The sequence below is a fragment of the Mauremys reevesii genome, linkage group 6 (assembly GCF_016161935.1).
Source record: "Mauremys reevesii isolate NIE-2019 linkage group 6, ASM1616193v1, whole genome shotgun sequence".
In the NCBI taxonomy this organism is placed as follows: Eukaryota; Metazoa; Chordata; order Testudines; family Geoemydidae; genus Mauremys; species Mauremys reevesii.
Genome location: NC_052628.1, coordinates 58002178 through 58015593, shown reverse-complemented (window position 1 = coordinate 58015593; position 13416 = coordinate 58002178). Strand labels below are relative to the sequence as shown.

At 40.5% G+C, this 13416-nt stretch overlaps 1 protein-coding gene across 2 annotated transcripts in view; it reads left to right on the top strand.

Moving 5' to 3' along the window:
* ELL2 (elongation factor for RNA polymerase II 2) overlaps positions 1-13416 on the top strand; it is a 68700-nt gene that overhangs the window by 29398 nt on the left and 25886 nt on the right. Inside the window, exons 1-3 of one of the 2 annotated variants that reach the window (XM_039544108.1) lie at positions 129-244; positions 1460-1623; positions 10733-10992. In XM_039544108.1, coding sequence (XP_039400042.1) covers positions 129-244; positions 1460-1623; positions 10733-10992 — 540 coding nt within the window. Of the gene's footprint in view, positions 1-128; positions 245-1459; positions 1624-10732; positions 10993-13416 lie in introns of those variants that run through there. The other variant, XM_039544107.1, reaches the window with a different exon arrangement.

Here is a 13416-nt window from a genome sequence, read left to right as displayed (position 1 = left end):
TAATGGAATGGAAGGGATATTACCTTGGCTTTTCAATATCCTAGTGCATTCTTTGTGATGTAACAAACTAAAGAACTTGGAAGTTACACAGTATTATAAAATACAACTTAATTTTGTCCATAGTAGAAATGGCACCCTGCTCCAGTGAGGCACTCTTGTACTGTGAAATCTTAAATGTATTCTGGGATGTTAAAACTGAGCTTGACCTAGCTGGCATGACTTTAGGGGAGTTAAAAATAAAATGGTAAGTGGAGGAGAAATGATGTGCTGAATGTTCCTTACACATTCTGTTTGGAACATTAAACAGAAAATTGTGGGGTTGCTTTCAAAAATGTTGCAGGTCAGCTAGAGTCACTGTCCTTTGTGGGATCAGAGCTACTCAGATACCACTGTAACTAGCATGCTTTTAACTAGGCATTTATGCTGTACTTGTCACAAAGTGTTTAAAAACATAGTCATTGGTTTGAATTTGAATAGTCTTCCCTGCCCAGTATAGAACAGGAACTTTTATATTAAAACTCTTTGAGGAACAACTGTCTCTATAAATATGTACAGGTATAGCACAGTTTTAATCCAGGTATGTAGGCTTCATTGTTGTAAAGTTCAGTGTGTGCACACTATAACATCTAGTCAGTGTTTTAATACACAAGTTACAAGGTACTACACCTGCCCTTGAGTTTTTGTGGCTTTATTATCATACTTCACTGTTTTTCAAATGTTTGTCCCCTGTTACACGTAAGACCCACACAAACAAATTTGGAAACAATGAAAATAGACTCTCTGGTGTGCAGTCAAGTGCACAAAGTAAGCAAGTTAAGAAACAGAACTGTTTAACTGACGGGTTAGAGAAATCTTAGGCTACAAGTAATGGTAAAATTGACACTGAGAATTACGGTAGGTTGATGGTTTTCCTTAAAAGGGTTGGAGAGAGTTAATTAGAACTGCATGAATGATTAAGGCCCTGTTACGACAGACAAAAAAGTCACATTTTCACTTATGTTAACTCAGTTGAGTGAGTTTAGCATAATTTGAAAAATCGTTTGAATGTTTAAGACACCGGGTAAGGCATGCTTTATGTAGCATTTTGATAACATATAACTCTTTTGGTTAGAGGGGTGACATTTTTTTATTGAAATAGTTATACTGTTTTACAACCTCTAATACGAGTACAAGGTTGTCTTAATCCAGCATCATTGTGTCCACTTAGGGTGTGGGGTGGGGGAGTTCTACCATTTAACTGTACTTGTATAGTTAGTGGTATAATGTCTATGCAGAGATGCCATAAAACACCTTTGAAGCTGTGTTAGATGACAGCTAGCTGTGGGATTGAAAAATGCACCCTTTTTGCCCATTAGGATTTGCCATAAATGCCCCTAATTTTTATTCTGTATTGATACGTTTTAAGTTTAGAATAAAGTACTTATTCTTTTGAAACTATTTTCTTTCAATACTTTCATAGTTCTGGAGTCTCGCAGCTCAATTGTCTGGGATTTATACAGGATAAAATTACAGTATGTGCAACAAACGACTCTTATCAGATGACAAGAGAACGCATGACCCAGGCAGAAGAAGAATCTCGCAACCGCAGTACAAAGGTCATAAAACCTGGTGGGCCATTTGTAGGTATGGTTGTATCTAACTTTTTAATCTAATAGACAATTAGAAGGTAGTAATTCTGACCAACTTCAAGATCAGAACTTTTTAGTCTACTGACACTGCTTACATCTCAATTTTTTGGTAGTACAGCCTCACATCATCTATTCACACAGCCCCATTCACCTCTTCTCCTTTTTCTCCTTGTTCCCTAGCACATGCTGCCTGGATTTCCATTCTTTCCCAGAACCCTGTACATCCATTTCCTCAGTTCACTGCTTCCTGTGCTCCTTGATTATTTCCTTCCCTTCTTAGACACTTAATATTCTCATTGTTTGTAACTGCCATTACAAGTTATTTAAATATTACATGTGTTCATGGATTGACCCTACAGTGTTTCAATTTGTAAAGCTATCAATATTGCCTTAACCTGTAGTCTGGAAAAGTGACACACTGAAGTTTTGGTCTACAAGATCATAAACTTAGGAGCTACAGAAAAGTGAATTCTGTATGAAGTGTGATGAATGTATCTTGATTTTAAAAATTCAAATAGTCTGCTCTTATTATATAGAGATCCATGACAATATAAACCATTCCATGCATGGTTGTTAGGCAGAGTCTACAGCTGGTTTGAAATAGTACCAAGATCACAGAAATTAGAGATGTATAGCTGGAAGAGACCTCAAAAGGTCATCTTGTCTATCCCCTCCCCCTTTCCCATGCTGAGGCAGGGTCAAATAAATCTTTCTTAAAAACCTCCAATGATGGGGATTCCACATCCTCCCTTGGTAACCTATTCCAGTACTTGGCTATACTTTATAGTTAGAGAACTTTTCCTAATATCTGACCTAAATCTCCCTTGCTGCAGACTAAGGGTACGTCTACACTACGGGACTATTCCGAATTTGCATAAACCGGTTTTGTAAAACAGATTGTATAAAATCGAGTGCGCGCGGCCACACTAAACACATTAAATCGGTGGTGTGCGTCCACGGTCCGAGGCTAGCATCGACTTCTGGAGTGTTGCACTGTGGGTAGCTATTCCGTAGCTATCCCATAGTTCCCGCAGCCTCCCCCGCCCCTTGGAATTTCCGGGTTGAGATCCCAGTGCCTGATGGGGCAAAAATCATTGTCGCGGGTGGTTCTGGGTAAATGTCGTCAGTCACTCCTTCCTCTGGGAAAGCAACGGCAGACAAGCATTTCGCGCCTTTTTTCCCTGGATTGCCCTGGCAGATGCCATAGCATGGCAATCATGGAGCCTGTTTTGCCTTTTGTGACTGTCACCGTATGTCTACTAGATGCCGCTGACAGAGGCGATTCAGCAGCGCTACACAGCAGCATGCTTTTGCTTTTGCATGACAGCAGAGATGGTTACCAGCCATACTGCACCATCTACCAATCCATAAATTGGTAAAAAGATGAGCATGGCTACCAGTCATTTTGCACCATTTGCTGCTGTCATAAGTGCCCTGGCTGCTCTTAGCCAGGGGCGCAAAGTTAAAATTGGGAATGACTCCCAGAGTCAATCCCTTCTTTTTGGTATTTAAAAATAGAATCAGTCCTGCCTAGAATATGGGCAAGTGTACTAGAGAACCACTGTATCAGAGAGCATAGCTGCTCTGTGTCAGATCCTGCAGAAATTATGAGCTGTATGCTATTCACAGGGGGTGCTCCTGCAACAACCCCACCTGTTGATTCCGTTCTTCCCCCAGCCTTCCTGGGCTACTGTAGCATTGTCCCCTCACTTGTGTGATGAAGTAATAAAGAATGCAGGAATAAGACACACTGATTTGTTAGTGAGAAATGAGTGGAAGGCAGCCTCCAGCTGCTATGATAGTCCAGACAGGACAGTAAGGAGTGTGGAGGAGAGGAGCCCAGCATCCCTCTGCTAGTCCAGGGGCAATTGAATCTTTTTTTTACACATGAAGGGTGGGGGCTGACAGAGCTCAGCCCCCTGTTGCTATGACGACGATGGTTATCAGCCATACTGTACCATCTACCAGGAAAAATTAGGGCCAGGCACCCTTGATAGACCTCACCGATGCTAGTCTGCATGGTTACCAGTCCTTTTGCACTGCCCCATGTGCCAATAGGCTGATGACGAGGACGGATACCAGTCGTATTGCACCATCAGCCACCCATGGCGGGGGGGAGCAAGGATGTTGGTGTTGAGTGCTGCAGCATCGGGTCTATCTGCAGCATTCAGTAAAGATAGGGTGACATGTTAAAGAGTCAAGAGAGGATTGTTTTCCCTTTCACTTCTGGGGGTGGGGGGGGTGCATAAATTGCCGAGCTATGCCCTGACCCACCGCGGACACTGTTTGACCCTAGAAGCATTTGGAGCTCAGCCAAGAATGCAAATACTTTTCGGAGACTGCAGGAACTGTGGGATAGCTTGAATCCTCCAGTCCATGAGCGTCCATTTGATTCTTTGGCTTTCCGTTACGTTTGTCACGCAGCAGTGCGCTGAGCCCCTGCTATGGCGTCTGTCTGGAGATTTTTTTAAAAATGATTTTGAATTTCGTCTTCTGTAATGGAGCGCTGATAGAACAGATTTGCCTGCCCTTACAGCGATCACATCCGCATGGTCCATGCGGGAGCTCTTTCTTTATTTTGATTTTTAAATGCATCGCCACACGTGCTGATCTGAGCTCCACGCTAGGCAAACAGGAAATATTCAAAAGTTCGCGGGGCTTTTCCTGTCTACCTGGCCACTGCATCCGAGTTCAGATTGCTGTCCAGAGCGGTCAGTGGTGCACTGTGGGATACCACCCGGAGGCCAATACCGTCGATCTGCGGCCACACTATCCCTAATCCGATACGCTAATTCCGATACTAGCGCTACTCCTCTCGTTAGGGAGGAGTACAGAAACCGGTTTAAAGAGCCCTTTATACCAATATAAAGGGACTCTCAGTGTGGACGGGTGTGGCGTTAAATCGGTTTTACGCTCCTAAAACCGGTTTAAACGCCTAGTGTAGACCAGGCCTAAGGTATTACTTCTCCCTTTTATCTTCATTGGATAAAGAGAATGATCAGCATCCCCTTTTCAACAGCCCTTCACTATCTGAAGACTGTTATCAGGTCCCTCCCTCAGTCTTTTCTGAAGGCTAAACATGTCCAGTTTTTTTAACCTTTTCTTATGGGTCAGTTTTTCTAAATCTTGAATCACTTTTGTTGCTCTTCTGAGGTTCTCCAGGTTGTCCACATCTTTCCTAAAGTGTGGCACACAAAACTGGACACAGTACTCCTGGCTAGAGCAGGACAGTTACTTCCTGTGTCTTACATGTGACAATCTTGTTAATGCACCCCAGAATACTAGCCTTTTTGCAATTGAATCACACTATTTGCTCTTATTCAGTCTGTGATCCACTGTAACCTCCAGATCCTTTTCTGCAGTACTAAGGTCTAGCCAACTCTTCCCCTTTTGTATTTGTCCATTTTATTTTTTCCTTTGTAAGTGAAGTACTTTGCACGTCTCTTTATTGAATTTCATCTTGTTGATTTCAGACCAATTCTCCAATTGTCAGGGCCCTTTTGAATTCTAATCTTGTCGACATTGGCAAATTTTATAAGCATACTTTCCATTCCATTATCAAATTCATTAATTAAAATGTTGAATAGTACTGGAGCTAGGACAGACACCTGCAGAATCCCACTAGAAGATTCATCACCCCAATTTGACAGTAAACCATTTATAATTATTCAAGTGTTTTTTCAATCAGTTGTACACCCATCTTATAGTAATTTCATCTAGATCATATTTCCCTAATTTGCTTATGAAAATGTCATGTGAGACTGTGTCAAAAGTCTTGCTAAAATCGGGATCGTGAGTACCGCTTCCCCCCATCCACTAGATCAGTAACTCTATCAATGAAGGAAATTGCATTGTTTGGCATGACTTGCTCTTAACAAATCCATGTTGACCATTACTTATGACTTTATTATCCTTTAGGTGCTTACAAATTGATTGTTTAATAAGGTAAGCCTGAAGTCTCTGTTCCCTTATTCGTATTAGTGATCCAGTCAACTGTAGTGACCCTCTGTAATAACAATATCTGGATGTGAATTTTGCCATATGGGAATGTAGAATTCCCTTAACACGTATAGTGCAAATGACCTCAGGAGGCACACTCACCATGCTGTGCTCCAGCTTACAGACTCTTCTTCCTCCTCCTTCATCTAGCAGTGACCTCTGAAAATCTGGAGAGCAAGATATTTAAATCTTACAACAGTACTTCATTGCCTGTATTTAACATTCAAGTCCAGTTATACTGCAGTTCTGAGTTGGCCTACAGCAAGCCATCTTAAATAGGTACCTACCTGGCCTGTGGAAATGCAAAACTGCATATATGCTGTCTGTGAACTGTAGACTCCAGGAAGGCAGATTTGCTTATACTAGAACTATATCTGCTGCTCCTCTGTACAGTGAGGATCAAAATTCCTTCTTCCTGTAGAATGCCTCCAAAGAACAGCCTTTTGTTGCTTTACCGACTGCGATGCTGGTGGGTTTTTACTATTTTATTCCATTTTCAACATTCTGGTGGGATATTCACCTATTTACTTAAAATTGTGTTCTCTTGAACACACCATTCACTTTGGCTACATAAGCCTTGTAAATCATGTCAACAGACTTTTGGATGAGAATGTGCTTACCACAAAGAAATCAAAAAGTAGGTTCTATAACCCTATGTCAGTCTCTCAGGATGTATATCCTCACTCCACTGAATTTTCAACCTCACCTAGCTATTCCCTTCTTGAAGAAGGTGAGACAGGGATGGTTCTAATTCTTGATAAGACAGGCCAAAAGTTTCGTATGGGTATGGAAGGATCTTAATACACTACACATTTAAGACTAGGTTGCAGTGAGGAATTTAACTGACCACAATTGCGTGAAACTAATCCCATATGACTCACTATTTAACACTGTTGTGCTAAAACTGCAAAGATTTATCTGTTCACATAGTTATGGTTATTTTTGAACCAGAAGTGCAAGATCTAAAGCATTAATGTGATTCTAGGCATAGTTAAAAATGGTTGTTAGTCTACACGCAAAATGGACATTTTTTTTACTATTCCAGGAGATGACAGCCAACATAGCTGATTTCAGACCATAAATGGAGTTGGTTTGTATGAAGTTTTGATGTCAAAGAAAGTATTTAAGAACCTGTTTTCTGGATTCCAGAGTGTCTAACCTGTGTTAAGGAAGAGGCCAGAGCCTCAGGAGTCTTAACACTTTCGGGTTTCTATTTTCCTACATAAGAACAGTCATACTAGGCCAGACCACTGGTCTCTCTAGCCCAGTATCCTGTCTTCTAACAGTGGCTGGTGCCTCATGTTTCAGAGTGAAGGAACAGAACAGGACAGTTATCGAGTGATCCATCCCATCATCCACTCACAGTTTTTGGCAGTCAAGGTTTGGGGATATCCAGAGCATGGAGTTGCGTCTCTGACCATATTGGCTGATAGCCATTGATGTTCATAGCCATGAACATTTCTAATTCTTCTTTAATCTAGGGTGTTTTTTTTTTTGTTTTGTTTTGTTGCTTCACGATGTCCCTTGGTAATGAGTTCCACAGGTTGACTGTGTGTTGTGTGAAGAAATACTTCATTATGTTTGAATCTGCTGCTTATTAATTGCATTGGGTGACCCCTTGTTCATGTGTTGTCTGATAATTCTGTTCTTTACTATAGTTTCAACCAGATTTCTGGTACTGAAGTTAAGCTTACCGGCCTGTACTTGCCAGGATCGCCTCTCTAGCCTTTTTTTAAAAATCAGCTTTACATTAGCCGTCCTCCAGTTATTTGGTACAGAGGCTTATTTAAGCGATAAGTTACAGAACCCAGTTAGTAGTGCTACAATTTCATACGAGTTCCTTCAGAACTCTTGGGTGAATACCATCAGATCCTGGTGACTTATTATTGTAAAATGTATCAATTTACTCTACTCTATTGACACCTCACTCTTGGACAGTTCCTTAGATTTGTCACCATAAAAATAATGGATCTCCCTCACATCCTCTGCAGTGAAGACTGATGCAGATAATTCATTTAGGTTCTCCACAATGGTCTTGTCTTCCTTGAGTGCTCCTTGATGGTCCAGTGGCCCCACTGATTGTTTGGCAGGCTTCCTGCTTCTGAAGTACTTACAAAAACTAACAACACATTTTTATCATCTTTTGCTAGTTACTCTTCAAATTCTTTTTTGGCCTGCCTAATTATTGACTTGCCAGAGTTTATGCGCCTTTCTGCTTTCCTTGGTAGAATTTGACTTCCGATTTTTCAAAAGATTTCCACCCCCCAGCCATTTCCTTTACTCTGTTTAGCCCTGGTGGCCTTTTTTGGTCCTCTTACTTTTTTTGTTTTTGTTTTAATTTGGATATACATTTAGTTTGAGCCTCTGGTCTGATGTGTTTAAATAGTTTCCATACATTTCACTCTTGTGACTGTTCCTTCTAATTTCTATTCAGCTAGCTTCCTCATTATTATTCCCCTTTTGGAAGATAAAAGCTACTGTGGTGTGTTTCTTTGGTTTCTTCCTCCCTACAAGGATGTTAAATTTTAATTACATTATGGTTGATAATACTGATCAGTTCAGGTATGTTTGCCTCTTGGACCTAGTCCTATGCTCTGCTTGGAACTAACTCAATAATTGCCTCTCCCCTCTTGGGTTCCAAGATGAGCTGCTCCAAGAAGCAGTCATTAATGGTGTCTAGAAATTTTATCTCTGCATCCCATCCTGAGGTGATGTACTCCCAATTAATATGGAGATAGTTGAAATCCCCCATTATTATTGGGGTTTCTGGTTTTGTAGGCTGTCAAATTTCCCTGAGCATTACACAGTTACAGTCAGTCACCATCCTGGTCAGATAGTTGATAGTACATTCCTGATATACTCTTATTAGTCAAGCATGGAATTTCTATCCATAGAGATTCTATGGACGTTTTGCTTCATTTAAGATTTTCAGTATATTCGACTCTATGCTTTCTTTCATATATAGTGTCACTCCCCCACCAGTGCAACCTGCTCTCATTCCTATATATTTGAACTCTGGTATTACTGTGTCCCATTGATTATCATCATTCCACCAAGCTTCTATGATGCCTGTTAGGATCAAGATCCTAATTTTATAACAGGCACTCAAGTTCACCCCCTTTGATATTTAGACTCACATTTTTATATAATCACTTATAATATTTGTCAATATTTAGTTGTCTGCCTGTGTGTAATTAATGGGACTCTTTTTTGTTTGTTTGTACCTTATCAACTTCTATCCTCTCCTCTTTCCTAGGATATATAGTACCCCTTTAATAAATCCTCCCCTAAGGGATGTCCATCTGAATCACATGCACCTTATGCCTGTCGGCTTTCCGCCAGCCCTTAATTTAGAAACTCCTCTACAATCTTTTAAATTTTACATGCCAGAAATCTGGTTCCATTTTGGTTCAGGTGGAGCACATCCTTCCTGAATAGGCTCCTCCTTTCCCAGACAGTTCCCCAGTTAATAAATTTAAAACCCTCCTCCCAATACCATTATCTCATCCACACATTGAGACCCTGCAGTTCTGCATGTCTAACTGGCCCTGCGTGTGGAACTGAAACCATTTCGGAGAACGCTATCAAGAAGGTCCTGGACTTTACTCTCTCACACAGCAGCCTAAATTTGGCCTTCAGGACCTCTTTTACCTTTCCTTATGTCAGTGGCACCTATGTGTATCATGATCACTTGCTCCTCCCCAGCACTGCACAAACAGCTATCTAGATATGTGTCTAAAGGTTCACAACCCAGCGGGCAATTCACCACGCTGTTTTCACGATCATCATAAACCCAACTGTCTATATTTGTGATAATCGTATCCACCTTTACTATTACCTGTCTCATTCTAATAACTGGAATCCCCTCCACCAAAAGGCTATCTTCAGTGAGAGACGATACCATAACATCTGAAAGGAGGGTTCCAGCCACAGGAGAGTTTCCCTCAGCTCCAGTTTGATGTTTTTTCCCTGAGATTTTCATTTTCCTCAACAGCACAGAAGCTGTCAGACTGGGGGTGGGACCACTCTACTGTGTCCCTGAAAGTGTCTATGTACCAAACTTATAAGGAATTGGGTTTGGAGGAATGCTCAGCTTTTAGCAAGTCTCAACTTTACTCTTTGATGGGAGCCAAAATAGTAAACCTGTTACAGTAAAGTTCTTAGCATCAATAAATCTGAGACCTGACTATAGTGGTAAATACTTAAGTGCTTAAAAAAAAGAATGCCTGGCCACTTTGTTTTGATTCTGGTGTCGAAGAGCTGTTGCTACTAACCATTTATCTTTATGGAAAAATAGCCTGTTTGATTAAATAGGCTGTTGAACATGTTTGCTTCATTATCTTTGGAGTGGCCTTTACCAACATGCAGTATCACTTGAATTTATTGGGGAACAATGTTTTCTAGACATGTAAAACTTTTCATTAGAAAGAGCATTTTTGAAACTTCTATGGATTTGATCCTTGGAACAAAGGTGTTGCATTTGATGGGCTCTTTCTAGTGAGAAATGTCAGGTCAGTTACATAGATTGTTTTGGTAATGGAGGTAAAATAGTTTCATTTTTGAAATTGTGTGGCACCAATGATTGGCTCTGACACTCCATTAATCAATTCAGTACTTGGTGTTGAATGTAAGCTTTTTTTTTTTTTTTCCCCCAATAAATTTCACAACCACATGGCTTGTATATTCACTTCCAAGTTATGGTGCTGTTAATATGTAGGTTTGGGTTCCTTAGGCATCAATGGAGAACATGTTACTCACAGGAAGTACTTATTTTCATACGAGTTTTGTCCTAAGTTAAAACATAAAATATCCCATTAGTTTGATGTTGAACTTTTCTCAGCCTATAAATTACTTAAGAAAATATTGAAGGCATGCATCTGTATAAATAGAGCAACATATCTTGCCCTCCTAGCAATATCATTTACATTTGGGTAATTTCATATCAAACTTTTTGAGTTCTTAAAATGATGCATTTTATGATACCCTCTTTGGACTAAACAGTACTTGTAAATATAACACTCTGAGTTAAACTTTGGGAAAAATCAGATGTTAATAAATCATACAAAAGCTATTAATTTTTCCCCCTTTTTAAATTCTGGACTTAGGTAAAAGAGTACAGATTCGGAAAGCACCACAAAGTATTCCAGATGCAGTGCCTGAGAGGAAAAGGTCAACACCCATCAATCCTGCAAATACAATACGAAAGACCCACGTAAACAACGGCGTTTCTCAGCGACCATATAGAGACAGGGTGATTCACTTACTGGCACTGAAGACCTACAAGAAACCAGAGCTACTTGCTCGCTTGCAGAGAGATGGCGTTAATCAAAAAGACAAGAACTCCCTTGCAGCTATCCTTCAGCAGGTGAGAACATCTGGACAGGATGTCTTTCCTGCTCTTTCTGCTCCTTCTCCTGGTTGTTTCTTATTATAGTTCAGGATGTTACTGCCATATTTCCTCTAGAAAAGTGAGGGTTCACTTTGGTGAATGGCGGACACATTCATTGATACTGGCTCTTTGATAGACTTCTTGAAAAGCTGCCCTGTTTTGTAAGTACTTAAAACAAAACAAACTGGAAGTTTAATGAGTTTATAGGGGAAGTTTGTACTATTGAAGACTTCTAAAGCTCTTCATGAGTGTTAAGGAACAATTGCTGGGTATATTTTTAGCTATCTTGTTCCTACTGCAATTTTTTTCCCCAGGAGGCTTACTCTTGTTACTCCAAGCTGCTTAATTGGTGAACATAGTTTCTCTTAACTGTTCAGACTAATTCACTAAGGAACTTATATTTCCATTGACAAATTTACTAGCCCTTTTTATAAAGAGGAAAGCTGTTTTGGGGGTAATGATTATGCAGATTTTTTTCTCATTTAAACAAATGTAGTGGCCTATAAGTTGGTGCCTAACCACATTGAGTTCTATTACAAAATATTTAACTAGCTATCCTGGGATTGAAACTCTTATTTAAATGTTGCAGTAAACGAAAATATTGGGGTTCTGTCACAGACAATTTCTTTAAATTGTTCGTTCTTCCCTAAAAAGATGAATATTTTAGAAAGAACTTCGTCTCTTTGCAAAAGAAAATATATCTGTAACATTACATGTACTGCACACTTTAATGTATGTATATGCATGCAAAGATGGCCGTGGAATTGAAGAAATGAAATCCCTTTTTACACTGCACTGTTCACACATTGCTTAAGCTATGCACTGGTAGCTTTTGATGTCAGAGCCCTTTGAGTGAATTACAGTTCTATCCGGAGCCATCCATTATTCCTTCACTTCTTTAACATCTATTAAGAACATAAGAATGGTCATACTATGTTAGGCCAATGGCCCATCTAACCCGTATCCTGTCTTCTGACAGTGGCCAGTGCCAGATGCTTCAGAGGGAATGAACAGAACAGGGCAATTTATCGAGTGATCCATTCTCTGTTATCCACTCCGAGCTTCTGTCAGTCAGAGGTTTAAGAACACCCAGAGCATGGGGTTGCGTCCCTGACCATCTTGTCTCATAGCTAAAGATATCGTTCCTCTTTTTTTTTAATCCAGTTATACTTTTGACCTTCACAAGATCCCATGGCAACAAATTTCACAGATTGTGCATTATGTGAAGGAGTACTTTCTCTTGTTTGTTTTGAACCTACCATCTATTAATTTCATTGGGTGACCCTGGTTCTTGTGTTATGTGAAGCGGTAAATAACACCTACTTTCTCCACACCATTCATGATTGTATAGACCTCTATCTTATTCCCCTTTAGTCATCTCTTTTTTTTAAACTGAATAGTCCCTGGCTTTATAATATCTCTTCAGATGGAAGCTGTTCAATACCCCTAATGATTTTTGTTGCCCTTCTCTCTACCTGTTCCAATTCTAATATCTTTTTTGAGCTGGGGCGAGCAGAACTGCATGCAGTATTCAAGGTGTGTGTAGTAAGTGCAGGCCCTGATAAAGGCCTATTATGAGGCCTAAGGCCTGAACTGAAGTAATGAACAAGACTTTGCTAACAAAAAGCAAAGTTAAGCTGTGAGCCAGAGGCCGGCTTGGTTCACAGAAGCTGGCACAAAAAGGGCTGATGCTGAAATATATTCACACTAGCATATCAAAAAATAAACATAGTACTAGAACATATTATACTAAAACATTCCATAGATAACAGGAGGACAGGCCGACCATCCCCAATGACAGGGCAAAAGGGTAAAATGATGAATAGAGTTGTTTTGAACAAAACAACACAAGAAAAAGCAAGTAGAAGGTCGTAGAAGAAAGGTTGTAACTTGCTTAGAGAGAGTAGGTTGTACCTCAGGTGGTGTGTGTGTGTTGTTTGTTTCGGTGTGTAAGAGAATGCATCCCTGGGGAGGTGTCTTGTCCGGCCGGAGGGGGGGGAGTCCCCCGCCACTAGCCGGGTCCTTGCCAAGAGGCACTTTCGTAGTAGTATGCCCTGAAGGCTAAGAAAAAAACTACAGGGAACTGCAATTGTGTCGAGGTCAAATAAACCTAGCCCGACGTGGCTTTGCATCTTACTGGACTCTGTGGTCATTGGGGTTTTCTGGTGGTCTGCTGTGTCAGCTTCTGCAGAGCTGGGGCAGCACACAGAGGGATTCACACACGCAGCCGAGTGATATCAACAAGGAGACAGCAGAGCACCACACCGGTACCGCTCTGACAACAGTGTGGGTATACCATGGTTTAATATAGTAGCTTTATGATATTTTCTTTATTATTATGTATCCCTTTCCTAATGGTTCCTAACCTTCTGTTAGCCTTTTTGACCAGTGCGGTACATT